At 49.2% G+C, this 26,549-nt stretch overlaps 1 protein-coding gene and 2 long non-coding RNA genes across 4 annotated transcripts in view; 1 reads left to right on the forward strand and 2 right to left on the reverse strand.

Moving 5' to 3' along the window:
- Positions 1 to 13,531, reverse strand: part of LOC138740770 (inositol-trisphosphate 3-kinase A-like) — a 34,435-nt gene extending 20,904 nt beyond the window's left edge. For both annotated transcript variants that reach the window (XM_069893850.1, XM_069893849.1), the window contains exons 1-3: positions 12,649 to 13,531; positions 1,551 to 1,635; positions 353 to 566 (exon numbers count right to left, since the gene is read on the reverse strand). In XM_069893850.1, the coding sequence (XP_069749951.1) occupies positions 353 to 566; positions 1,551 to 1,635; positions 12,649 to 12,882 (533 nt within the window). In that variant the 5' untranslated portion in view covers positions 12,883 to 13,531. The remainder of the gene's footprint in view (positions 1 to 352; positions 567 to 1,550; positions 1,636 to 12,648) is intronic.
- Positions 13,532 to 14,673: 1,142 nt separating this feature from the next.
- Positions 14,674 to 25,970, reverse strand: LOC138740772 (uncharacterized). The gene is made up of 2 exons (XR_011343159.1): positions 25,213 to 25,970; positions 14,674 to 15,204 (listed from the first exon to the last, which is right to left on the reverse strand). It is a non-coding gene; the product is annotated as an uncharacterized lncRNA (long non-coding RNA).
- LOC138740773 (uncharacterized) lies at positions 24,807 to 26,013 on the forward strand. The gene is made up of 2 exons (XR_011343160.1): positions 24,807 to 24,945; positions 25,277 to 26,013. It is a non-coding gene; the product is annotated as an uncharacterized lncRNA (long non-coding RNA).
- Positions 26,014 to 26,549: the final 536 nt, after the last annotated feature.

A 26,549-nucleotide genomic window follows, 5' to 3' on the forward strand; every position in this document is an offset into this window, starting at 1 on the left:
CCTCTCCTCCCTCTCTCCTTCCCCTCCTCTCCCCCAGATTCCCTCCCTATCATTTACCCTTCTCCCCTCACTCCCTCCCTTCCCTTCCCCTCCTCTCCTCCATCCCTCTACTCCTCCCCTCCCCATTCCTTCCCCCACTCTCTCTCCCCATCCATTCCCCTCCTCTCCCCATCCCTCCCTTCCCCTCCTCTCCATCCCTCTGCACAACCCACTCCCTCCCCATTCCTTCACTTCTCCCACACTCACTCCCTCCCTTCCCCTCTTCTCCTCTCCCCTACATCCCACCCACTCCACCACATGCCATCTTGTCCATGCTGCAGGGGACACCTCCCCTCCCTTCCCCTCTCCTCACCGCACACCCATCTTGCAGTCCATGATGCAGGGGGCATTGAGTCCATCCAGGAGATCCTCCATCTGGATGTAGCTCTCTCCATCCCGCTCCACCACGCCGTGATAGGCCGGCACGTGCGGCCGCAGCGCATCTCCCATCAGCTCCTCCAGGCACGCGCTCTCAGTGGCGCAAAATTTCTTCAAGATCAGGCCCCGGTTGCTCTGCTGGAAATGCCCTGGGAATGGTGAGGGGGTCAAGAGTGAACGGTTAAAGGGCAAAACCTCCCCATGCCCAACACTCACTCATGTACAGACAGAAACCTGCACACACAGCCCGCGCACACACAAACCCGTACACACAACCTGCACACCCAACCCTGTACATACAGACAAACCCTGTACACAGAGCCTGCGCGCACACAAACCGTACACACAACCTGCACACCCAACCCTGTACACACAGACAAACCCTGTAGACCCCGCCCGCGCGCACGCAAACCCTGTAGCCCCCGCCCGCGCGCACGCAAACCCTGTAGCCCCCGCCCGCGCGCACGCAAACCCTGTAGCCCCCGCCCGCGCGCACGCAAACCCTGTAGCCCCCGCCCGCGCGCACGCAAACCCTGTAGCCCCCGCCCGCGCGCACGCAAACCCTGTAGCCCCCGCCCACGCACGGAAACCCTGTAGACCCCGCCCGCGCGCACACAAACCCTGTAGACCCCGCCCGCATGCACCCCGCGCCCGCGCGCACCCGCACGTGCACGACCTACTCACGTGTGCATACACAAACCTATACACATAACCCCCACACAAACTGGTGTATATCAACCCATACACATAAACCATATATACAAACCTACACACATTTACACACGCATGCAAAATCCTATACACACATTACTCGCACAAACCTACGAACACACTCACACAAACCTACACACACAACCCACAGAATCAGAATACACGCAAAGCGTACATGAATGTGCATATACACATCATTTATGTACACAATCTGGACACAAACTTCGCGTGCATGCATACAAATCTAGCCACATGCCCACACACAAGCCTATGACAAGTACCTGCAGACACACACCTACACACAATGTATTCCTGCACACTATAAACTATCTATACAGCCTGCACACACATGCACATGCCCATGCACAGCCCCCACCCTCTGGGTGGGGTTTGTTGATGGCTCTCGCCCTCTGTGCCCTCACCTTCGTGGCCTGCAAGCTGCACCCAGGAGTTCGATCTTTGGAAGGTCCACTGCAGCGCTGTGAAGAAGGTTTTCCATGATTTGGTCTGGGAGAGATTGAGGAGGGAGGGGATGGGTGGAGGGGAGAAGGGGAAACGGGAGAGAGAGGCAGAAGGGTGAGGGGGGGGGTGGCAGGGAGGGGAAGGGTGAGATGGGGTGGTGTGGAGGGGGAGAGGGAAAAAGGGAAAGTAGGCAGTAAATCACACGTTCTCATGGCCGTGGAGGGAAACCTGATCCCATCCCCATCCCACCTCCTCACTCTCTGATTCTGCTTGAGATCCCGATGAGCTTTCTGATGGACGAGATGTCGAGGCCATGGTTCCCCATGTCAGACAGGTCGAGACTGGAGGGCGTGGGGTCAGGGTGCTTTGGGGAGGGGGAGGGGGTGGAAATCTGGGATCACCTTGATGCTCTGAATATATTTCTCGATGAGAGCAGTGGGCAACGTGTTGTGGATATGTCCACCGCTACATAAATGCACCTCTCCCGCTCTCTTCACCTGCCTCCTCTCTCCCCAAACCCCCTTCCTGCCTTCTATTCTCTCTCCCCTCGCCCCTGCCTTCGCCTGTCCTCTCCCTCCCTCTCTCCCTCTCTACCACTCTCACCTTCCCCACCCCCTCTCTCTTTCTCCCACTGCCTCTCATCCACTTCCCTTTCTCCCACCCCCTCAGCCCTTCCCTCCCTCCCTCCCTCCCTCCGACCCACCCTCCCCAGCAGGTCTGGCACCCCGTTGTTGGTGCGTTGAGACGCCGCAGTGTTCATGTCTGGGACTGCAGCCAACAGGACTGTTTCGGGAAACACCTTTTCATGTTTCTCCCAAAAGGTTGAACCAGTTCCTCACATGGAAAGCCCCATGAGGTCACAAGCACACCCCTTCAGCCCACTGAAACAATGCTGGCCATTGTCCATCCATTGTAACTGTTCCTACTCTTATACATCCCACACTCCCATCAACTCCCCCGACTCTCAAATTCTACCCCCTACCCACACAACTGAGGTGTAATTCACAGCAGTTGATTAACCTTGTACACACTCACTATCACACACACTACCACTCACACATTAACCCATGAACACACACCCACTACACACACTCACTAACATACCCAAATATACACACTCACTCACACACATTAACTCACGAACCCACACCCACTACCACACACTCAGACACTCACACACCCACAATACAAATACATAGACACACACCCACTCAACACACAAATACACATATATACAGACAATAACACACACACATACAGACACTAGCACACACAGACACACAGCCACTCACAACAGACACAAGCACATACAGATACACACAGACACTAACACACACTCACAGATACTAACACACACAGAGACACTGACACACACAGAGACACTGACACACACACACAGACAGTAACACAGACACTAGCACACACACCAGTACACACATGCACAAGTACACACACGTGGACACACACATTCCCAAATACACACTCGCTCAAACTGATACCAACAGATACACATGCACACACAGACACACTTTCAGACACACATACCGACATATATGCTTGCAGACACTCACATACACGCACAAACACATACACTTACACATGCGCACACACACCCATACATCCATAAAGACACACATGCAGACACGCACCCAGATATGCACACACACACACTTGCTCACAGACACAGGCATATCCTCACTAACTCACACAGCCACACTCGCTTGCTCACAGACACATGGACCCCCCTCACTAACTCACACACACATGCTCGCTTGCTCGCAGACAAACGCACCCCCAAACTCGCTCGCTCGCACGCTCACAGACACAAGCACCCTCCTCACTAACTCACACAGCCACATACATACGGTGTGGAACTCGGGATGTCGATGCAGTGTGATTCAGCAGGATGGAGTTGCACGAACAGACAGGGCAAGTCTGCAGCAGATCGAATATTGAGAGGTCTGGAAAGTGGAAACAGTGAATGATCAACGGTTGTTATGCAGTTGGACCCGGCTGTCTCTGCACAGGATTTGAAGAGAGTTAAACAGTTAGGAAGGCAAATTAAATATCGCTTATTTCAGGTATAAAATCGAGATCTGTCTGAACTGGGTCAGGTGGTATCCGTGGAGGGGAAATCAATAGTTGATATTTTGGGTGGAAACCCTGCTTCAGTGCTCGGGTGGTTGAGGGGAGGGATGGATGGGTGAAAGAGATGGGGGCAGGAGTCCATTCCCCCTCATTCTTTCCTCTACCTTCTCTGCTTCCACCTCTCGCCCATCTCCCGACCCCACCGTCCCACTCTCCAACCATCTGTCCCTCAGCATCTGCAGATGGTCCTGTTTAACTCCACCCCCACCCCAACTACCCGTTTTGTGTCGAGAGGCCGGGACATTTGGCTCCGATTTTCTTGGTGAAATGGCTCCCAGGCACTGGAGTGATGCCCACACCGACGGGAAAAAGGGAGATCCGGTGGGCAGCGGTGTCCCTGGGGTTGGAGTCACTCAGGACTGTGTAACTTGTGGTCTCACCCTCTTTAGATTATATGAATACTAACAACCAAATTGTCTTGTAAAATCCATCCGCACTGAATTAGATTAGTAACTGAGTGGAACCCTTTTCCGATATTTCTCCTTCCTTCCCGTTTATTACAGCTTCGTTCTCAAAATAAAGTCATTGATTCCGGGTTCTCAAACCCTAATTCCCACAAGATCGTCTCTGAAGCACCAGAAAACGTGACTGAACCAGCGACTGCGAAATCCCTGGCAGCAACAAAAACAACAGCACTTGCTTATTTTTGTGGGCAGGTGGAACCGTGCGATCCGAAGCCCCGTCGCCATCGGGTAACAATGGCTGCCCTGGCCCGGGGTGCATTGGAAGGCTCAAAATGGAAATGAGCGTCGAGAATTAGCCTCGCAGGCCTATTGGTTCATGTTGCACTGGGCCGACGAAAATTGTTTTAGTTGTTATAACCAACCGCAGGGGTATTTTTAAAATAAAAACAGAATAAATTTCTGCTGAAATGTTGCACAGAAATTTTATAGGCTGTCCTTTAGGTGTCACCCCCACCCCTGAAGGTGTCACCCGGTGCGGACCGCACTCTCCGCATGACGCCTATGCCGGTGGAGTTCACCGGGACCAGTTCGTGCGGTAGTAGGCTTTGCACTGCCAGCAGGAATTAAGACGAGAGGGCCACGCATGCCCCAGAGTTCAGGGGAGTGAATATTGGGATTATTAACAGTGCGGAGGAACAGAGGGACCCTCGGGGTACAAACCTGAGGTTGCCGCGCAGGTTGCTAGGGTAGCCAAGATGGCCACTGGGCCGCCGGGCTTCATTAATTGGGGGATCGAATTCAAGAGTCATGAGGTGATGTGCAGCACCAAAAATCTCCGGTGAGACCACACTTGCAGCATTGTGTTCAGTTCAGGTCACCTCATGACAGGAAGTGGATGTGGAGAGGGGGGAGAGGAGATTCACCAGGATGTCGCCTGGATTGGAGAAGGTGTCTTACAAGGCAAGGTTGGTAGAACTGGGACTTTTCTCTCTGGAGTATAGAAGGATGAGAGACTTGATCCAGGCCAACAATATTATGAGAGAAAATAGATAGGGTGGACAGCTTATCACAGGGCAGGGTCAGCAAACATCAGAGGACACGTGTACAAAGGAGGGAAGCTTAGGGGAGACGTCAGGTTGGAATATTTTTTTAAAAACAGAGTGTGGAATGCACTGTGAGAGGGGAACAAAGGGGAGATGAGCAGACAGGGGAATGGGGAGCTACAGGGAGGAGGAGGGGAGGGGGAGAGGATTGGGAGATGGAGGAGAGAGAAGGAGAGGAGGTGAGGACAGGATGAGATCGCGAGGGGGAGAGGGGGAGCGGGAGCGGGAGCGGGGGGGAGGGGGAGCGGGAGCAGGGGGGCGGGGGAGAGAGAGCGGGTGACGAGGGGCAAGGCGTGAGAGAGCGGGGGGATGGGGTGGTAGAGCTCGTGGGGCAAGAGCGCGGGTGTCGAGAGCGCGTGCGGGGCGAGAAAGCAGGGGCGAGAGCGCGCGGGGACGAGGGGGAAAGAGTGCGGGGTCTGAGAGACGTCACCACTTCCTGGGGTGGAGGTGGGGGGGGGGGGCGGGGGAGAGGAAACCCCATGGTTGGCTCCGACCGTCTGATGTCAGAGTTTCCATTGCCGTCTCTCTGCTACTTCCTTGTGTCAAATCCTGTGAGTAGCTCCTAACCTCGTCTTCCACTCACCGCTTGTTAACCCCTAGAATGGTCAGATGTCCTCTGCTTCGAGACACGCCATTCAACCCACCACGACCGTGCTAGCCCACCTGCCTGCACTCAGCCCCGAATTTGATCCTAACCCCACGTGAACCTTGCATCAATCTCCCCCCCCCCCCACTGACTTCCCCAGCAGCTCCTCACACGTTCTGCTGCCCCCACCCACCCACCCACTCACTCACTCGGGTGTGGAGGATCGTGGGGGAGAGGGGATCGAGGGAAGAGGGGATTGAGATTGGAGGGGATCGAGGGGGAGCGGGGAGAGACGAGGGGAGAGGAGAGCAAAGGTGAAAGGGGAGAAAGAGGAGGGGATTGACGGGGAGAGGTGGAAGAAAGGGGAGGAGAGTGGGGAGTAGGGAAGTAAGGGGAGGGGGATAGGGAAGGTGAGCGAGGGAGGAGGGTGTAGGGAGGGGGAGCGAGGGGGTGAAGGGAAGCAACGGGAGGGGGGGTTTGTGAGTGATGGAGGGGTGGGGACTGAGGGAGTGGGGATGGGAGCAAGGGAGGGGTGTGAGGGAGGAGGGGGAGGGGAGAAAAGGCAAGGGGGAGTGAGAGAGAATGAGGGAGCAGCGTAGCGAGGGGAGGAGGAGGGGAGTGAGGGAGGTGGAGGGGAGGGGGCAGGAGAACGAGGGAGAAAGTGAGAGGGGAGGGAGTGGGAGGCATAGGGAGTACCGGGGGAGGTGCAATGAGAGACATCACCCCCCCATCATTTCCTGGAAGGAGGGGGTGGGGGGAGAGGAAACCCCAGGGTTGGCTCCGTCTGTCGATGTCAGATTTTCCACTGTGGTCTCTCTGCTCCTTCCTTGTGTCAAATCCTGTGAGCAGCTCCTAACCTCGTCTTCCACTCACCGCTGGTTAACCCCTATAATGGTCAGAGGTCCTCTGCTCCGAAACACGCCGTTCAACCCACCTTGACTGTACTAGTCCACTCAGCCCCAAATTAGACCCTTGGTCCCACCGAATCTGCACTGGCCATAACCCCACAAGATCCCCACCCACTCACACTGGGAGCAGAGACACCACAGGGTCCGACTGCCCTGTCCGAAGGCCAGTAGCCAATAGGGGTCTTAGTTTAAAACCCTGCAACCGCGGTGTGCGTGCCCAAGATGGTGGCGCCCGTGCTATGCAGTGAACTAGCCTCCTGGTGGGGGGAGCAGCGGGCACCAGAAATGGGGAGAACGCCCCCCCCCCCCCCACCATCCCCGACAAGAAGGAGAAGCAGAGGAGACGACCCAATAGGATGGTGACCGGTGACCCCCCCTCCCTCCCAGCAGCGGACGAATGAGGGGGATCAGAGGCAGAGGGTGCCGTGCAGGCCGCTGGCAGCCCGCAGGAACTGGGCATCGGAGCCGGGATTCAAGAGGGCACCATGGGCAAGGTGTGAATCAAGATAGAGGTTTTGATCTGGAGCTTGGGCAGCCGATGGACCGAATAGGGGTCTGTGTGGCTGCGGGAGACGAATCCATGGACACTCAGTGTCTCTGAAGGGACTCTGTTTTGTTTCTCTTTCCCTCGTCCTGTGAGGGGAACCGGGTGACGCCAACATTGACTCTTTGCTTTACGGCAGCAGAGGGCAATTCTATGTAATACTACACGTTCTGGTCTATTATTTGTTTTGGTCCATTCTGGTTTATTACATGACAATAAAGAAACCTTGAATCTTTCCCCTCATGGTTTTGAGGTAACAGGCCCTTTTGGCCCACGAGTCTGTGCCGCCCATCAATCTACAGCCCCGGTACGTTTCAAATGGTGAGAGGCCCCCGGGGTGGAGGGGGGGGGGGAACCTCCACACAGACACGGGGAGAATTCACCGACTCCTTTCGGAGAGTGCGGGATTCAAACCCGCACCAACTGGGTCCCCCGTTGAAGGCTGGGGGACGTCTGCCTGTGAGCAGGTAGGCCCGGATTTGGGTAACCGGGGTTCTGGGGAAATCTGAGCGACAGTTCCATCGAACCGGGGAATCAGGCCCTTCAGCCCTTCTACTCTATGCCCATCCATGGACCTTATTCTGTTAAACGTCAAAACATTGAGCCTGCATTCACCAATTCTGCTCGTTCTGTGTGAAGATCCCATTAATCGTCTCCCTTTTCACCCTTAACCTGTTACCTCTGGGAATCTCTCCTAACCTCAGCAGAAAAAACCTGCTATGTCAGGGATGGCCAAACTGCGGCCCCTGGGCCCAAACTGCGGCCAGCTCCCCATTTTTAAGAGGCTTAGGGTGAATTTTAAAAATGAAAGGGAACACAGGGAGTCCCCGGGTTACGAGCGTCCGACCAACGGACAACTCATACTTAAGAACAAATTGCGCCCCCAATCCACGCATCCACGTAATGTTCTCTAACGAATGCCCCTTTTGGTAACGCAATGGAACGAGAGTAACTTTTAATCATGGTCTTTTTTCCCCCCTATCTGAACTGTAATGTTTTTGTACAACACTAAGACAAACATTTGACTAACTGACGCTAGATAAGGACCTGTTCTGACTTATCTCCATAGAACGTTACAGCCAGAAAACAGGCTAGTGCCCACCACCCTCTCCCTCGTCCCACTGACCTGGTCCCATCCTACCACTGTCCAGGCCTCTCCCATCCATGTATCTGTCCAATTTATTCTTAAAATGCGTTCACCACACCAGATGGCAGCTCATTCCACTCTCCTGCCACCCTCTGTTCCCCCTAAACCTTTCCCCCTTTCAGCTTAAAACTATGACCCCCTCCTATTGATCTCCCCTCAATCTATGTGGAAAAAGCCTATTCGCACCCACTCTGTCTTGTACCTCTCATAATCTTGTGAACTTTGATCAAATTTCCCCTCTTATACACTCCAAGGAATAAAGTCCTGACCTGTTTAATCTCTCCCTGTAACTCAACTCCTGAAGACCCGGCAACATCCCAGTAAATCTTCTCTGCCCTCTTTCTATCTTACTGATATCCTTCCTGTAGTTTGGTGCCCAGATCTACACACAATACTCCACATGTGGCCTCACCAATGTCTTAAACAACTTCAACACAACATCCCAACTCCTAGACTCAATGCTTTGATTTATAAAGGCTAAGATGCCAAATGTTTTCTTCACAACCCTGTCCACCGGCGACACCACCTTCAGGGAATGATGTACCTATATCCCCAGATCTCTCTGCTCCCCCGCACTCCTCAGTGCCTGACCATTTACCGTCTGTGTCCTACCTGGGTTGGCCCTTCCAAAACGCATCACCTCTCACTTGCCTGCATTAAACTCCATCTGCCATTTTGTGGCCCACTCTTCCAGTTGGTCCTGATCCCTTTGAAAATCTTCCTCGCTCTCCACAACACCTCCGATCTTCGTGTCATCAGCGACCTTGCTGATCCAATTGACAAATTTGTCTGAAAGACAGGCGCAGGAACGGATCTTGTTCGAAACCTGGAGACCCCCCTGTATGGCCCGTTGGAAAATGGTCTCCAACAATAAATTGCACTGGATGTACTGATGCACTTCATAGTTTCAACACTAGCTGCCATTTTGAACAACTACTAGACCGACTGTTGCAATGAAAAATGTTGAATTAGTTAATTGCTGCTTAAAAATGGCAGAACCAAAAAGCCAGAAAAATAACGGGAGAGTTGAGAATTTCAGACACAGTGGGAAATGAATACTTTACACAAGAAGTCAAGTCAAACTGAGGTCCCAGATGTCAGGGACTGAGTTTCAGGGAGAGGTTAGATAGGTCAGGACTTTATTCCCTGGAGCAATAGAAGAATGAGGGGAGATTCGATAGAGGTTTTTAAAATTATGAGGTGGGGGGGGACAGACAGAGAAAATGAAGGTCGGCTTTTCCCACTGAGGGTGGGTGAGATACAAACCAGAGGACATGGGTTGAGGGGGAAAGGCTTAGAGGGAATACGATGAGGAAACGTCTTCCCACAGAGGGAATGGTGGGGGATGTGGAACGAGCTTCCAGCTGAAGTAGTGAATATGGGCTGAACATTTAATTTGGACAGATACGTGGATGGGAGGGGTATGGACTGGGTGCAGGTCAGTGGAAAGCGGCAAGGAAAAGCGGATCAGCAGACTAGAAGGACTGAAGGGGCCTGTTTCTGTGCCCACCCCCCCACCCCAAAATTCAGTCGTCAGTGGGGAAAATTCGGGGAAAGCCAGGAGACCTGACTGATTCAGGTCTCCTGTCTCCCCGGCTTTGCCTGATCTCCTCTTCCCTCTTTACCGCACAGCTGCAACCCTTAGGCCGGCGGGGTCCGGTCCTGCGGCCTGTTGGCTCTGAGCTTTATTCTTTTACGCGTACCGGCAGGCTTGTGTGTGGAGGGCCGACACCAGGCAGAGTTGGGCCCAAGAGGTTGGGGGGGGAGGGGGCTCCATGGTGGGGTGCCTGGGTCTGCACTTTGTTGACCAAGGCGAGTGAGGGTCCCCACTCCCCTTGCTCTGCCTATTCACACCCCCCAATCCCATTCAGCCCGCCAGCAACTGGTCCAGGGAGGAGGTTAGCGGCTTGTGTCCAGGCCCAGGAGCGAGATGTGGGACGGCCGGGGCGCAGTGCATGTAAAATTTTGGGCAAATCAACATCTCTGCCCCCCCCCAACCAAAGAGTACCCCATACGCCGATGGAATCTGTTCACTTTAACAGCCTATCTGCAGATCCACACATTGCACCAGAAACATTGGGGTGGATGGACACTTGGGCCATGAACTGAATTCACTGAGAGTTGCGGGAGAATGTCGGAGACAGTCTCATTCCTTTCTGAATCTTTTCTCCTGTTCTCCTTTTGAGACCAGATTTTTTTTTTTTGCACTGCTTTTTGAATGAGAATTTTAAAGTATTTAAAATACGATAAAGTATTTAAGAGCAGCATATAAAGAAATGCTCCCTGTAATAGGTGGCCAGTAAATCACGGAGGTTTGCGGACCCCGCGGTTGAAGTAAAAACTGGAGAAACTCAGCAGGTCAAACCGTGTCCTATATGTAGCAACAGTAAAACCCGCTTTCAGGTGGCCAGAATACACCGACTGTAAACCCACCTATTCTACCCCAATGTGGTTGTTGGGTGGCCACCTGAAAGTGGAGAACCCAGCCCCGAGGAGCACTTACCTAACCCTCTTCAGGTCGGTATATTCTCCAGCTTGGAGAATCCCCCATTGCACCTGACAGCAGTCCCTGCTGCCTGACAGCCTCCCGGCGCGGGACTACGGCCCTGGGGGGCTGTCGGGCATTGAGGAGGTGGCTGTTGGCAGCAGGGAGGGGGCTGTCAGACAGCTGCCCTGCCCGACTCAGGAACTGGCATTTGCTCTGTGGCCCCTCTCCCCGCTGCCGACCTTTCAGGTGGCAGAACACCGCTTTCAGCGCTGCCACCTGAATGTTCCCTTGCAGACACCCGCAGCCAGCTCCGGAGCTGCATTCTCCTGGCAATTCCACCTGAAAGCGGCTTTAAAGATACAGAAACGACGTTTCAGGCTTGATCCCTGCATCATGGTGTGAGAAAAAGTTGGCAGGCGTCTGAACAAAAAGGTGGGGGGGGGAAAGCAGTGAGGCCAATGTTAAGGCTAGAAAATCAGGCGTTTGGTCCTCCAGCCTAAGGGTAGTTAGGGTGGGACGGTACGCAAGGCCGCGGGGCGGACATGCGAGTGTGACCCGGAATTGAGCTGTGGACGGAGAGGAGGCACTGAGCGAAGTGATCTCCCCAGTCTGCGACCAGTCTCTCCGATGTAGCGAGCTCATCAATAAACTACTGTTAAACAGTTCAGTACTGACGCAGAGTTGATAGAGAATGAATTTTCGATTGTACAGGGGGGATTTCGGGTCCAAAATCCCAGTTTATCTTGCAGTCTGAGGTGATGCATTTTGGAAGGATAAACCAGAAGGCTGGGTACAGGGTAAATGGTCAGTTACTTAAGAGTTATGGAATGGGTACAGGTCAGTGGGACTAGTGAAGCAATGCCTTGGCACAGACTAGATGGGCTGAATGGCCTGCTTTCTGTCCTGTAGTGATCTATGATTCTAACAGAGGGACTTCAATCCATACATCCCTCAAAGTTGCCGCACAGGTTGATAGGATAATTAAGAAGGCCCATGGGATGCTGGGCTTCATTAATAGGGGGACTGGGTTCAGGAGTAGAGAGGCCATGTTGGCAGCTCTACAAATCTCTGGTGGAACCACCCTTGGCATAGTGCTGATCACCTCATTAGAGGAAGGATGTGGAAGCCACGGAGAGGGGGCAGAGGAGATTCACCAGGTTGTTACCCTGCTGGTCACCTCATTATGGGAAGAATGTGGAAGCCACAGAGAGGGGGCAGAGGAGATTCACCAGGTTGTCACCCGGATTGGGGAAACAGTCTTAAGGTTTAGCAGAGCCGGGACTTCTCTCTTTGGAGTGTAGAAGGGCAAGAGGAGACTCGACAGAGGTCAGCAAGAGGCACAGACAGGGTGGATGGCCAGCGCCTGTTTCCCAGGGCAAGAACAGCAAACACCAGAGGAAGTCTGTACAAAGTGGAGGGAGGGTTTTTTTAAAATTGCCCAGAGAGTTGTGGGTGCCTGGAATGCCCGGCCAGGGGTGGTGGGGAGAAGACTCTCAGCCACTTGGGATGGAAGGAAAACAGAGGGTTACAGGGTAGTACATTATTTATGGGCTGGCACCACATCGAGGGCCGAAGGGCCTGTTCTGCGTTCTATGTTACGGCCCGTGACTCGTATTTTTCTGTATGTGACCCATAGGGTCTCAGAGAATCACCATGTGTTGTGTCCCCCTTACCCAACAGGGGAAGGGGGGGGGGGGAAAATAGGGGAGTGTTCTGCAGAGAGACCTTACCTTCCTGAGGACACCTCGCCTTCTCGGTCGCTGGTGCTCTTCGTCGCTGAACACCTCGTCTTCGGACTCCTCCAGAGACGAGTCGTTGTGGGAGGAGATCCGGAGGTCCGACGCCCTTCGGCCCACTTCCTCGGTCCCCGGCGGCTCGTCGGGCGAGCAGCTGAAGACTTCCAGCTCCGAGGCAGATCCCGGCTGGGACGCGGGCCCCCTCTCGCACGAACCCAGGGAGTCCATGTTCGGGGACGCAGACTCTTCCCAAAAGTAGACCTTCGGCGCACGCCTTTTTCAGAGCCCCCCGGGGGGAACTCAATCCTCAAAAAAGTTAGCTGCAAATGCTGAAAACCCAAATCTTACATCGCAGGTCCGCGATTGCAAACTTTCAAAATCCCGGTTCCTGATGACAAACTTTTTACAAAAGCAACTTGTCTGCAAACTTTCAAAAATCAGTTGAATGCAAATGTTTAAAATGTCAGTCCTCGATTCCAAACTTTCAAAAACTATCCTTGAAACTTTTTTTAAAAGCCTCTTGTTTGTAAACGTTTCAAAACTCCGCCGATTGCCAACTTTTAACACGCTGCTTGCTTTAAACACTCAGTCTTTGATCGCATACTTCACACAGCCGGTGCTTTGAGGAACTCCTCTCCAGTTACCGCTCTCAGTGCAAACTCGCCCCGACCTGCCCAGTGTTGATTGCAACCTCCGGGGTTCCGGCTTCGGTGTGAACGGGAGCCGCTGCAAACTGCTTGGAGGCGACCCTCCGTCATGCTGCCTCTCCCCGCGACCGGCTGCAGAGAGGGTCCGACGGCTGCATCGCTCGCTGCGGGGAGGGAGGGAGCCGTCTCTCCGCTGTGCTGCGTTCCGGGAGATTGTGTGGGGGGGGGGGGGGGGGGGGGGGGAGTTCTCCCCAACCAGCCGCGGGCCGTGAGCGCCCTCCAGCCTCGCCGGCTCGTAGTGCAGCCCGATCCCACGGGCAGGCGAGGAGGGGCTGGCACCGCCCCTACCACAGTGCGGAGCTCCTCATTGCACTTCCCCACAGAGTGCGGCTCGCACACTGCCCTTCCTACAGTGCGGGGCTCCCTCATCGCCCGTCCCTCCGTACGGGACTCCCTTACTGCCCCTCCCACAGTACGGGGCTTCATAACCGCCCGTCCCACAGTGCGAGGCTCACTCACCGCCCCTCCCACAGTGTGGGGCTCCCTCACTGCTCCCCCCAGAGTGCAGGGCTCCCTTATTCAAACGGGTTAAGGGGAGAGTGTCCCCTTCACACCCTTGAGTGTCCAATCCAAGAGGAAATTCATTCCTTCTCGCAACACCCCACAAACCTCCCTCAACTCCATCTACATCTCCCAGAGAGTGAGGATGAGGTGACCCGATAGAGCCGAACACAGGGATGAGGGGGCATTGATTGTGTGGACAGTCAGAGGCTTTCTCCCCCAGGGCCGAAATGGATAACACGAGGGGGGATAGTTTTGTGGTGGGGAGTAAGTATGGGAGGTGGGTTCACACAGAGTGGGTGTGCACATGGAATGCGTTGCCGGCAAAGGTGCTGGAGGCAGGTAAAGAGACTTTTAGATCAGTGCATGGACCAGAGAGAAATGGAGGGTTGAGCTTATGGGGAAATTCAGGGGAGCTGCTGGAGGAGGTTATTGGGGGCATGACACCATGGGCCGAAGAGCCTGGAAGGACCCATCCTACCCCCCAGACCCACTCCTCTCTCCCCCCATTGGGTAGAAGGCTCAAGAATGTGAAATCCCACAGTAGTGTCAATGGTGGTCACCTGGTGGGGGGAGGGCTCATGAACCAAGTGTACTGAGTAGGTGTGCATTCCTTATACGTTCATGGTGGGGTAGCGGGGGTCTCTGACCTGGAGTGTGGCAAGGTGGAGGTAGGACGAAAACGTGGTAAGTCACCTCTCCCTAACTGGACTGTTTCAAACCCGAACATTTTGGACTGTTTAATCTAATGAACAATCAGGAAAAGTTCTTTAACTTTAGAGAATGAAAGAAGCGAACAACAAAGGAAAAGTACAACAACCTAAAAAACTGTATTTTAAAGCACTGGAAGAAACACAAGATTCTGGGCCTACCGGACAATTGAAACCCCAGGATCAATTTATGTTGGAGCCTAAGTCTCAGCGAGCATCTCCGGCAAAGATGGGAGGAGCGTCGGCGTGCTCTGTGTGCGGAGCGGCGCATGATAGTGCCGGCGCAACTTCACTGGCGTCGTTCCAAGACGTTTGCGGGAGTGCCGTGACATGCGAGGCCAGTAGTGCAGCTGAGAAGGGGGGTGGGGGGGCGGCGAGGGACGCCATCCTGAGCGTGTCAGCACGGCTTTGAGCGGGCTGACTCGTAGCAACGTGTTGTCTTCGGGGTGCTCAACTCTGTGAGGGTGGCGCTGTAGGTATGCGCATAACTACGCGCATGTGAAAGCTTCTTGAATGGCTCCAGGCGGCGGGGGGGGGGGGGGGGGGCGGCGGGGGGGGTGGGAACGATGTCGACCCGGTGTGGAGAGGGGTCCAGACCCACAGCCAGGCGGCCAGAGAAGAGATCCTAATACCTGAGGAAGAAGAAGAAGAGATCAATTATTTGGATGAAGAAGATCAAGATTTGTTAATTGCTGCTGACAATGTGATTGAAGGTAGGCCCAGAACATTAAAGGCACCTTCACCTTACAAGTCTCCAGTTTTAATGAGTCCTGTCTCACAGTTTTCATAGTATTGAGGAACAGTTTGCTGACATTAAAGTTAGAATATCTGATATGTCAAGAGAAATTGCCTCAATTAAACTGGAAAGTGTCTGACAGCTCTTGACGTGGTTCAAGTGAGAGTATGTTGAAGATAGAGTTGATCATATTGAAGAGTTGGTTGTGGGATGACAATCTTCTGCAGAAAATTGATTCATTGGAGAACCAAAGACATTAGAATAATATTAAAATAGTGGGTCTTCCAGAGGGTATTGAAGGAGCGAATCATATAAGATTTTTTAAGGAATGGATTTTGGATATGTTGGGGACTGAATATTTTCCAGAAGGTTTGGAACTGGATAGAGAACATTGTGCCTTAAGAAAGAAGCCTTTTCCAGGTCAACCCCCCGAGGGCAGTATTGATTAGGTGTCTGAGATAGCAAGAGCGGGAAATGATTTTACGTGCAGCGATTCAACAAGCTTGTATGAACCAGGGCCCGATAATGGTACAGGGTAATAAGGTTTTTTTAAAATGCAGATTTAAGCCAAGAGGTTATTCAGAGGCGTAAGGAGTTTAATCCGGCTAAAGCTGTGTTGTGCCTTTCGATATCCAGTGATATTGAAGGTATCCTATGGGCAATTTCAGTCGCAGTATTTTTAAAAGGCACAAGATGCGCTAACTTTTGCTAATTCTTTGCCAGATTCCAAGTGGACTCAAGATTTCTCTCCAAAACCCTTGGTGGCATAGACAAAACTGGAAATGGAAAGGGGAGTGGGAAGTTGGAAACTGAACAATTGATGGACTTGGAGGTGGATCTGAGTCATGAATGGACTATATAGTTTATCACCATGAAGTCTGGTCGGGGGAGGAGGACGACCTGGTTGTTTCCAAAGTCGTCAGCCACTGGTGGTATTAACCGCACCCAGTTAATAGAAGGAGTTGTTACTGCTCTAGCAGTCTTTTTTTTTGGGGGGGGGGTTATTTTTCAGTTTTAGTTTAGGATTTTTTTATAAAAAGGAGTTTTTATATTTTCTGGAGCCTTTATTTTTTATCTGTATTTTTGGTGTGACGTGTCTGGACAGTTGTTGTTAATATGTCTAATTTGAATTTTGCAACTTTTAATGTTAAGGGTTTGAATAAACAGATAAAAAGGAAGCGTATATTAAGAAAATGAAAGTGGATATAGCCTTTCTACAAGAAACTCATTTGACAAAAAGAACATTTAAAATTAAAAAGGGATTGGGTGGATCAAGTTATTGCACCTTCTTTTAATTCTAAGGCCCTTGGGACTGAATCAAGCGAACAATAATATTTTGGTGGGAGGAGACTTTGTTTGCATCCATTGTTGGATAAATCTCCAAAGTATTTAAAAAATCTAAGATGGCAGAACTTTTGGTAGAGGTTATGAAAGATCTAAATTTGGTAGAAATTTGGAGAAGATTAAATCCGACAGAGAAAGATTTTTCATTTTATTTGGCTAGACTTGAATCTTTTTCCATAATTGATTTTTTAAAAATATCTGCTCAGTTACAAGGGAGAGTAATTAATACAGATTATAAAAGTCAAACATTGTCAGATCATTCACTTCTATTAATGTCATGTAGTTCTGATATGGTACAAAATAGTTATAGATGGAGATTTAATATAGCGTTATTGAAACAATCTGAGTTTGTTATTTTTATTAGAGATCAAATTGTTGTTTATATAATTGAATGAGAATTCAGTACAAAGTAAATTTACACTATGGGATGCATTGAAAGCATATTTAAGAGGACAAATTATTAGTTATACGACTAAACTTAAGAAAAAATATTTGGCGGGCAGTCATAAACTCGAGGAGGAGATTAAAGAATTGGAGAAGGATCGGAAGATAAAAAGATATGACTATCTAATTTGAAAATGCATTATAATACTTTACAGACATATCATTATGAGAAGTTAATTCAAAGATCTAAGCAATGGTATTATGAGTTAGGAGAAAGAGCCCATAAAGAATTAGCTTGGCAATTGAAAACAGAACTGGTTTCTAGGATGATAAGAAGAGGTTCAAAGGTTACTAATAAAGCTCAGGAAATTAATAATGAGTTTCATTCTTTTTATCAGGATTTATACACATCAGAGATTGGACAGGATACTGACCGAGTAGAATCATTTTTGGCTGGGTTAGATCTTCTGTTTTTGAACGAATTAGATGTTCAGGAATTAGATTGTTCATTTACAGATTTGGAAATTAAAGAGGTTAAAGAAATTAAAGTCACCTGGAGAAGATGGATTCACGTTAGAGTTTTATAAGGAATTTTATGATTTATTACTTCCAGTATTTCGACAGGTATTAATCCAGGCCTCTGAAACATCTTCTCTTCTGGAATCTTTTTATAGAGCCTTGATTACAGTTATTCGAAAAAAAAGATAGGGATCTTTTGAAAGTAGCATCATATAGACAAATTTCTTTGTTGAATGTAGATTATAAAATTGTGGCTAACGTGTTGGCAAATAGGATTGCAAAATATTTGCCAAAGTTGATTCATGTGGATCAAGCAGGTTTTATTCAGCTGACAATATTGTTAAGTTGGTTACATTAATTAATGCATCTAAAAATCAACATGATTTACCTTTAATAGCAGCTTTGGATGCTGAAAAGGCTTTTGATAGAGTTGAGTGGTATTTTTTATTTAAGGTATTTGACCATTTTAAATTTGGTCCACTTTTTATTGGGTGGGTAAAAGCTTTACATAATAATTCTTCAGCTAGAATAGTGACAAATGGATTAATTTCACCATCATTTAACTTGTCAAGGTCAACTCGAAAAGGCTGCCTATTATCTCCAGCATTATTTGCTCTGGTTATTGAACCATTGGCTCAATTTATTAGACAGAATATTAATATTAAAGGTAGGAGAATTGGAATATAAAATTAATTTATTTGCCGATGATGTGTTAATATATTTAACAAATCCTAAAGATTCTTTAGTACATTTGCAAAATTGTTTGGAAAAGTATGGAAAAATGTCTGGATATAAGGTTAATTGGAATAAGAATGAATCATTACCGGTCTCAATGAAGATTATTCAGATTGTAAACAAATTACTCAATTCCGTTGGTCTGATAAGATAAAGTATTTGGGAGTCATAGTAAATGTGGAGTATTGAAAGTTGTATCAATTGAATTATATAACCTTATTGAAAAAAATTAAGGCAGATTAGAAGTGGAAAGACTTACCTTTAACTTGAATGGGAAGAGTGAATTGTATTAAAATGAATGTGTTTCCTCTTATACAGTATCTCTTTCAATCTATTCCTTGTTTTTTTAATCAAAGACTTTTTTAAAGAACTGAATTCTGCAGTTCATCTATTTTCATGGAAAAGTAAATTATCTAGAGTTCCTTTACAAAAGTTGACTTGGAAATATGCTTTAGGAAGTTTACAGTTACCAAATTTTCAGAATTATTATGAAGCTGCGCAACTGAAGTTTATTAATCGATTGTCAGACACTGAACAAATTCCAATATGGGCTAAAGTTGAGTTGTCACAGCTTTCAGTGTAATGCCAATGATTTTATATATAAATGGAGACCAAATGTTCTAAAGACTTATCATGTTCTTGTACTTAAATATTTATTGGAAATTTGCTATGAGAGAGATTATATTATTGGAACTAAGGGTAAAATTACTGCTTAAATCAACTATTTCTAGGAATAGGATCATTCCATTTTCGATGGTTAGTCGATATTTCAAGGAGTGGAATTTGAAAGGTATTCGAATGGTGGGAGATTGTTTAGAGACGGGTGCCTTTCTTTTGCTCAATTGCAAGGAAAATTTGGGGTATCGTTGAATATTATCAAATACGACCTTTTTTAAAAGAAAGTTTTGGACAGGAACTTAAACTTCCCAATTTGACTAGGTTTGAAAAATTAATTATGGAATCCTTGAAAAAAGGTTTTATTTCAGATATGTATGCTCTATTGCAAGAAAAGATGAAGAAACCTAATGTTTTAAAATAAAGGATAAATGGGAGATGGATTTACAACTTTTTATATTGGAGGAAGACTGGCTAAAGATGTGTGAAGCTGATGCAACAAGGTTGATTAATGTGAGATTGTAGTGTAGCTACAGCGAAGAAACTCACAGCCACTACGTTGGAAGCACTTAACGACTATTTTATTCAAATCCCGCGCACGCCCCTTTAAGGGTAGCATGAGTTTGGTCACCACATGTGTGGTGACATCATAACGGCTGACCGGACCGTCCGCTGGGCTGGAAACATGAAGCAAGGGAGAACCCCTGACGACGCCATCTTCTCATGGCTGCCCCGCCATGTGGCGGTTCGCCACGAGAGAGTGTATCGCCACAATATATAGTTAATTATAATTTTTTTTAACCTCAATTCTATTTGACACCAGAAAAGTTAAAAAAGATATGATTTTAGCGAGTCAGACATGGAATGCAAAAAGGGACATTTTTACATTCAGTTTGGCCTTGCAAAGTTTTTGGGTGAAAGTTAGAGAATTTTCAGCTATTAATTGATCCATTACTTTTTTCTTAATCTGGGATTTATGACGAATTTAAAAGAGAGATTAAAATTGGATAAATTTCAGGTCTCATTCATTCTCTTGGTTCTAGCTGTGGCAAGAAAATGTAACATGGGAGGTCAATGTAGAGATGAGTATCCAAAGATGGCATAATGAGTTGAAATCATGTATTTATTTAGAAAAAGTAACATATAACTTACATAATAATTATTCTTTACTAAAATGTGGGAACCTTATCTAAAATATATAGGTTTGAATATATGTTAGTTTTATTTTATATATTAAAGAGGCACTTACCTTTGTATGTAAGAGGGTCTGCTATGTAGAAATAGGAGTAGTTTGGTTTTTTTTGTAGTGGGGTGGTTGGGTGGGGAGAGGGATAGAATACTAATTTACCATATTGTATTTTATTAATGATGAACTCTAACAGGGATTTTTAAAATATATATTCTTGTATTTTATATACTATAAATAAAGTTTTAAAAAAAAAGTAAACGAGTGTCGAGTTTTTGCCTTGATACATGTACAAAAAATGTTTTGGTTGTTCTGACCAACAAAAGAGATATTTTTTATTAAAAAATAATAAATTTCTGCTAAAACACTGCACAAAAATTTATAGATGGTCACCCTCACCACCCTCCCCACTGATGGTGAGGTTTGTCCACACCCCCTCCCCTCCAGTGATGCCAGCAAAGCACAACCCCAATGGGATTAAAGCTAGTTACAGATGGGGCATAGCGGTTAATGGCACCAGCAGCCCCAGGTTCGAATCCGGCACTGCCTGTGAGGAGTTTTCTCCCCTCACTCCTGTGTGGGTTTCCTCCCTGGTTTTCTCCTGCCCTTTGAAAGTGAATGGCTGGAGGTGGTGGTGGTTTTGTAGGTTAATTGAGCAGTATGTCAAATTTAATTCATGTAAAAGTTTCTTCCCTTCAGCCATCAGGCTCCTGAATGAACCACACATCTGTGCTCTCACGCTGCCCTTCCTTGATGCTAATTTATCTTTTTGTTCCCTGTAAATTGTGTCCTTATTCTTCAATTTCATACGTCACAAGTAGGCAGGGTCGTGAAGTAGGCAGGGTCGTAAAGAGAACATCGGCACATTGGCCTTCAAAAATCAAAGGACTGAGTATAAGCCCGATGTTAGGCCATTTAGAATACAGAGAAAAATTGAGTAGACTGGGTCTTATTCATTGGAGTGTAGAAGGTTGAGGGGAGATTTGATAGAGGTGTTTAAAATTATAAGGGGAATAGATAGAGTAGATGTGAATAGGCTCTTCCCCTTGAGGGTAGGAGAGATTGGAACGAGGGGTGATAAGTTAAGGGTTAGGGGGCAAAAGTTTAGAGGTAACATGAGGGGGAGTTTCTTCACTCAGAGAGTGGTGGCTGAGTGGAATGACCTTCTGGAAGAGGTTGGATGAGTGCATGGATGTGAGGGGGTTGGGGGGGGTTATGGGCAGGGAGCGGGTAGCTGGGACGACAGGTGTTCACTTAAATCGGTGTAGACTAGAGGGACAGAGATGGCCTGTTTCTGCACTGTAATTGTTATCTGGTTTTGGTCATCGAACTACAGGAAGGATGTCAATAAGATTGAAAGAGTGCCGAGGAGATTTTTGTACATTAAAATTGTTAATTTAGACATACCGCGTGATAACAGGCCCACATGGAATGTGGCCCACCAGTCTGCGCCACCCAATTTACACCCCCCTGGGACATTTCAAACAGTGGAGGAAACCGGAACACCACCCCCCCCCCCCCGGGGAAATCCCATACAGACACGGGGAGAACGTACAAACTCTTTACAGACGGTGTGGGATTCGAACCCCGGCGTTGTAACGGTGCAACGCTTACCAGGCTGCCCACTTCAAGGGTGTTGTTGGCACTTAAGTTACAGGGAGAGGTTAAACCGATCAGGAGTGTAGAAGAACGAGGGGAGATTTGACTGAGGTGATTGAAACTACGAGGGGGATGGGCAGAGTCTAACCCCCCTCATAATTCTTCTTCCCATTGGCAGTGAGAACACCGAACAACCAAAGGAACTGCTCATGAGAAGCACCCGTGACTCTTGTTTGTACAAAACAAATGTTTATTTACTTATTTTTACAGAAGTAATACTTGCCCTGCAATTGAACCATAGAATGCTGCAGCACAGAGAAAGAGGCCATTCAGCAATTCTAACCTGTGTCCACCATCATTCAGCTGGTCCCACTGACCCCTCACCCTCTAGTCCTCACCTGTCCATGCTTCCATCCAATTTATTCTTAAAACCCGAGATCGAGCCCGCGTTCACCACATCAGATGGCAGCTCATTCCACACTCCCGCCCCTCTCCGAGTGAAGAACTTCCCCCTAATGTTCCCCCGAAACCTTTCCCCCTTTCAGCATAAAACTATTACCCCTCTTATTTATCTTCCCTCAATCTAAATGGGAAAGCCTCTTTGCATCCACTCTGTCTACACGTTTTGTAATCTTGTAAACCTCGATCAAATCTCCCCTCATTCTTCTTCGCTCCAGGGAATAAAGTCCCAACCTGTTTAACCTTTCCCTGTAACTCAATTCCTGAAGACTTGGCAACATCCTAGTAAATCTTCTAAGCATTGCTTAAGGTAGAAACAGCACTTCTAAGACCATTACACGGAGCATGGGGGCACCCCAGGGCGAACGGCCTGTAACCGTATGCTGTATGCCTAAATTTAAAATAAACTCAATCAAGGACTTATTTAACAACTCTTAACTTGGCATTTTACTGATTTTATTCTCTGTATTGCACAGTGAGTTTCAGAATCAGAATTTATTGTCATGAACAAGCCATGAAATTTGGTGTTTTGCGGCAGCGTCATAATTCAAACATTCATATTATAACCATCTGATAATGTTACTATAAAAGTAATAGTGCACGAAAAGTCAGGCAGCGTCTTCGGTTCTTTGATCCTTCAGGAATCTGGTGGCAGCAGGAAAGAAGCTGCCCTCGTGCTCGTCTTCAGGCTCCTGGACCTTTTCCTCGATGGCAGCAGAGTGAAGGGGGCCTGGGCTTGGGTGATCAGTCTTTGAGGATAGAGGCTGCTTTTTGAAGACCCCGCCTCATGTCGATTTCCTTGACGGAGTGGAGTCTGGTGTCTGTGACATCACAGGCCGAGGAAATGACCCTCTGGAGTTTATTCTTGTCCTGAGAGTTTGCATCTCCATCCCAGGCCGTGATGCGACTGGCCAGAAGGCTCCCAACCTGTAGAAGTTTGTGGGAATTTCTGGTGACGTTGCGAAACTCCTCCGAAACCTCACAAAGTCTAACTGCTGGCGAGCCTTCTTTGTGATTGCATTGATGTAGAGGCTCCAGAACAAATCCTTGGAGATGTTGACCCCCCCCCCCCCCATGGATTTGAAGTTCTCCACTACGGAGCCCTCGATTAGGACTGGGCCGTGTTCCCCTGACTCCCTCCTGAAGTCTATGATCATCTCCTTGGTTTTGCTGACATTTTGCTCTGTTAAAGTAAGTCGTTTATTTGATATTGTTCTGTGTTTAGTTTGTGTTTTATTGAAATAAATGATTTGTTAAATAAAAGGGGAAGTCGGGTTGGGGGTGCATGGGAGACGGTTGGTTCAAATGGGGAAGTTGGATTGGACATCACTGTGGACCTTATTTGCGTGGGCAGTGGGGGTCCGATTAGTATCGGATGGGGAGATGGGTGGGTGGGGTCTCTTTGCTCCACCAGAGCTGCTGGGATCTGGCAGGAGAGTGAGTGAGAGGATGGAGAGGCAGAGGAAAGGAGGAGCAGTGGTGGGCAGGTCTTCAGCCAGTGTTCTGCCATCCACTGTGACTCAGAGTCATGTTGGGTCCAGTGGGTGGACAGGGGTGGGAGTTGTTTGTGGGGAGGGTGGGGGTTGATCACCCTCTCCATCTCATAGAGAGGTCAAGGGTTTGAGACTCCCTCCAGCTCGGTTCAGTCTCACTGATGGGGGGGGGGGGGGTGAGGAAGCTCCACACTAAGGGATGGGAGGTGAGGGAGCCTCACACTGAGGGAACAGCAGTGAGGGAGCCTCACACTGAGGGAACAGCAGTGAGGGAGCCTCACACTGAGGGAACAGCAGTGAGGGAGCCTCACACTGAGGGAACAGCAGTGAGGGAGCCTCACACTGAGGGAACAGCAGTGAGGGAGCCTCACACTGAGGGAACAGCAGTGAGGGAGCCTCACACTGAGGGAACAGCAGTGAGGGAGCCTCACACTGAGGGAACAGCAGTGAGGGAGCCTCACACTGAGGGAACAGCAGTGAGGGAGCCTCACACTGAGGGAACAGCAGTGAGGGAGCCTCACACTGAGGGAACAGCAGTGAGGGAGCCTCACACTGAGGGAACAGCAGTGAGGGAGCCTCACACTGAGGGAACAGCAGTGAGGGAGCCTCACACTGAGGGAACAGCAGTGAGGGAGCCTCACACTGAGGGAGGGGCGGTGGTGGTCCAGCAGTGGGGGTTCACTAAATGGCCAATGTCCAGGACTGATGCCTGATGAGAGCTTCCCCCCCGCCTCACCAGGGTTGCCCCTTTCCAGCACCTGGGGTTGAATTTCTGTCCCGACCCCATGACCCTGTGATTGAGGGGTGGGGTGAGAATCCCCCTCCCGCCCCAGGCTTTCATTTGCAAAACAATATTTATTTCTTTGTATAGATGAACACTTGTCCTGCATACGTGTTGTTTGACTGCACATGTGTTATTTCTGGGTGTGTGTCTGCGTGTTTTGCTCCGAGGTCTGGAGAATGCTGTTTCGTCGGGTTGTACTTGGACAATCAGATGACGATAAACTTGACTTGGCACCAGTCCCATTCTCTACCCTTGTCGGATGCTGCATTAATACGTTACACACCCTCATTCTCCCTCCTCTCTCCAATCCTGTTCTCCGTCTCCCTCTCTTCCACACCTCCTATCGCCCTCCTCTTCTCTGCCCAAACGCGATCCCTCTCCTCCTCTCACTCTGTCCTTCACCGGCAGAGGAGAATCGTTTCCGGATCTTCGTGGAGAATCTGGGGAGGGCTCGAAAGTGGCAGCAGGAGGACAGAGGGACGGCCGTGTACGGCGTGAACAAATTCAGTGACATGTCAGGTACCAGCGCCCGGCCCTCTGAAGTCCCCCGCCACTCCCTTCCCGGCTGCGTGCTGTGGGAGGTGCCCAGCTGTCATGTTGGGAAGGGAATCAGGTTCGGTGGGTTCACAGAGAGACGAGTCTCGTCTCGAGTGTTACGCTCACAAGTAACTTTAATTAACACATAAAAGACAAACGGGAGGGAACATTGGTTGATTATAATACAGGTGCGATGAGTTAAGCCCAGCAAACCTACAAAATTCGTAAGTTGTAAAATACCGCACCTACCGTTTTTTATAATTAAATTTGGAATCCCTTTACTCCGCGTTGAACAAACTATTCATGTACACAGCTGAAAGCGCACTGGGCCTGAAGAATGCCGTCCGATACTCTTGCGCGATGCTGCTGTCGCCCAGGAACGCGAGAGGGGAGCGACCCGCAGATTCCAAGCAGATCGGAATTCGAAATTGGAAGTTTCGGAAAATCGTTAAGATGGGCCATCATAAGCCAGTTTAATTCAACAAGGATGCAGACGTTCACCTCAGTATTATGGCTCAGCTTCAGTGTAGAGCCCACCTTGCCCGTGACACTTCCAGTCACGTCCACTGTTGCGACTTCGTGGGCGCGGGGAGGCGTCCGGGGCTTGGACGACGAGACGGAGAGAGAGAGAATGTGCTGTGCGTTGGTGTTCTATACAGAGCGAGTTTGTGCTTCCAGTCAATAACGATTTAAATTAGCCAATGGCAAGACGGGCACTAATGGTGGCCGGAGTCCATCCCTGATTGACAAGTGAGGTGACTTCCGAATAAGTTTCAGACACGTTACCAGACAGGCTGGGAAGCCACTTACCCTCCACCCACAACACCGGTAGGCAGAAATCCGTGACCTCTGTGCTGGGATTTCATGGGGGCACACATTGTGTAACAGAAATGGCCAAATTGCTTAACGCAAGAGCCACACACAACAGATATTTGAGAGCTGCAAGACATGGAAAAAATATCACATACACTTTTTAACTCTTACATGTATGTTTTGTTACAAAAAAATTATATAACCGGTAAGAAATAAATTAAATTTTATATAGTCGTACACCCTTTTGGGCCACGAGCCCGTCCTGCCCAATTGACCCCCGGTATGTTTTGAAGGGTGGGTGTCCCAGGGGGAAACCCAGACAGACACGGAGAGAAGGTACCAACTCCTTACAGACAGTGTTGGATTCGAGCCCCCGTCCCGATCGCTGGGTGCTGCTATGCCAACCGTGATTATATTTATTTCATGTATGTCGCTTTTAAACTGAGAAAGTACCCGTACACAGGCCAAGTATTTGACTGATTTGCTGCGGAGATCTCTTCCCGAGGAAGCAGTTAAAACTAGTTAAGGCACAGTAAGGTAGATTTTTGCATCAGGGGATTTATTAAGGGTCACGAGAGAAAGGTGTAGCTGGGTCCACGGCCAGATTAGCTGCGATCTCACTGAATGTGGGAGCGGAGCGGGCCGGGCGGACGAGTCCTGCTCCTGTTTCTGACGCCTTCTCTTCGGGAGCGCTGTTGCCATTGGTCTCTGCAGACGACCACCCCAGTGCAGCGGCCACGGCCGAGCGCCCGGGTGCAAAAGCTGCCTCCTGC

Source organism: Narcine bancroftii, chromosome 8 (genome assembly GCF_036971445.1).
Source record: "Narcine bancroftii isolate sNarBan1 chromosome 8, sNarBan1.hap1, whole genome shotgun sequence".
Lineage (NCBI taxonomy): Eukaryota > Metazoa > Chordata > Chondrichthyes > Torpediniformes > Narcinidae > Narcine > Narcine bancroftii.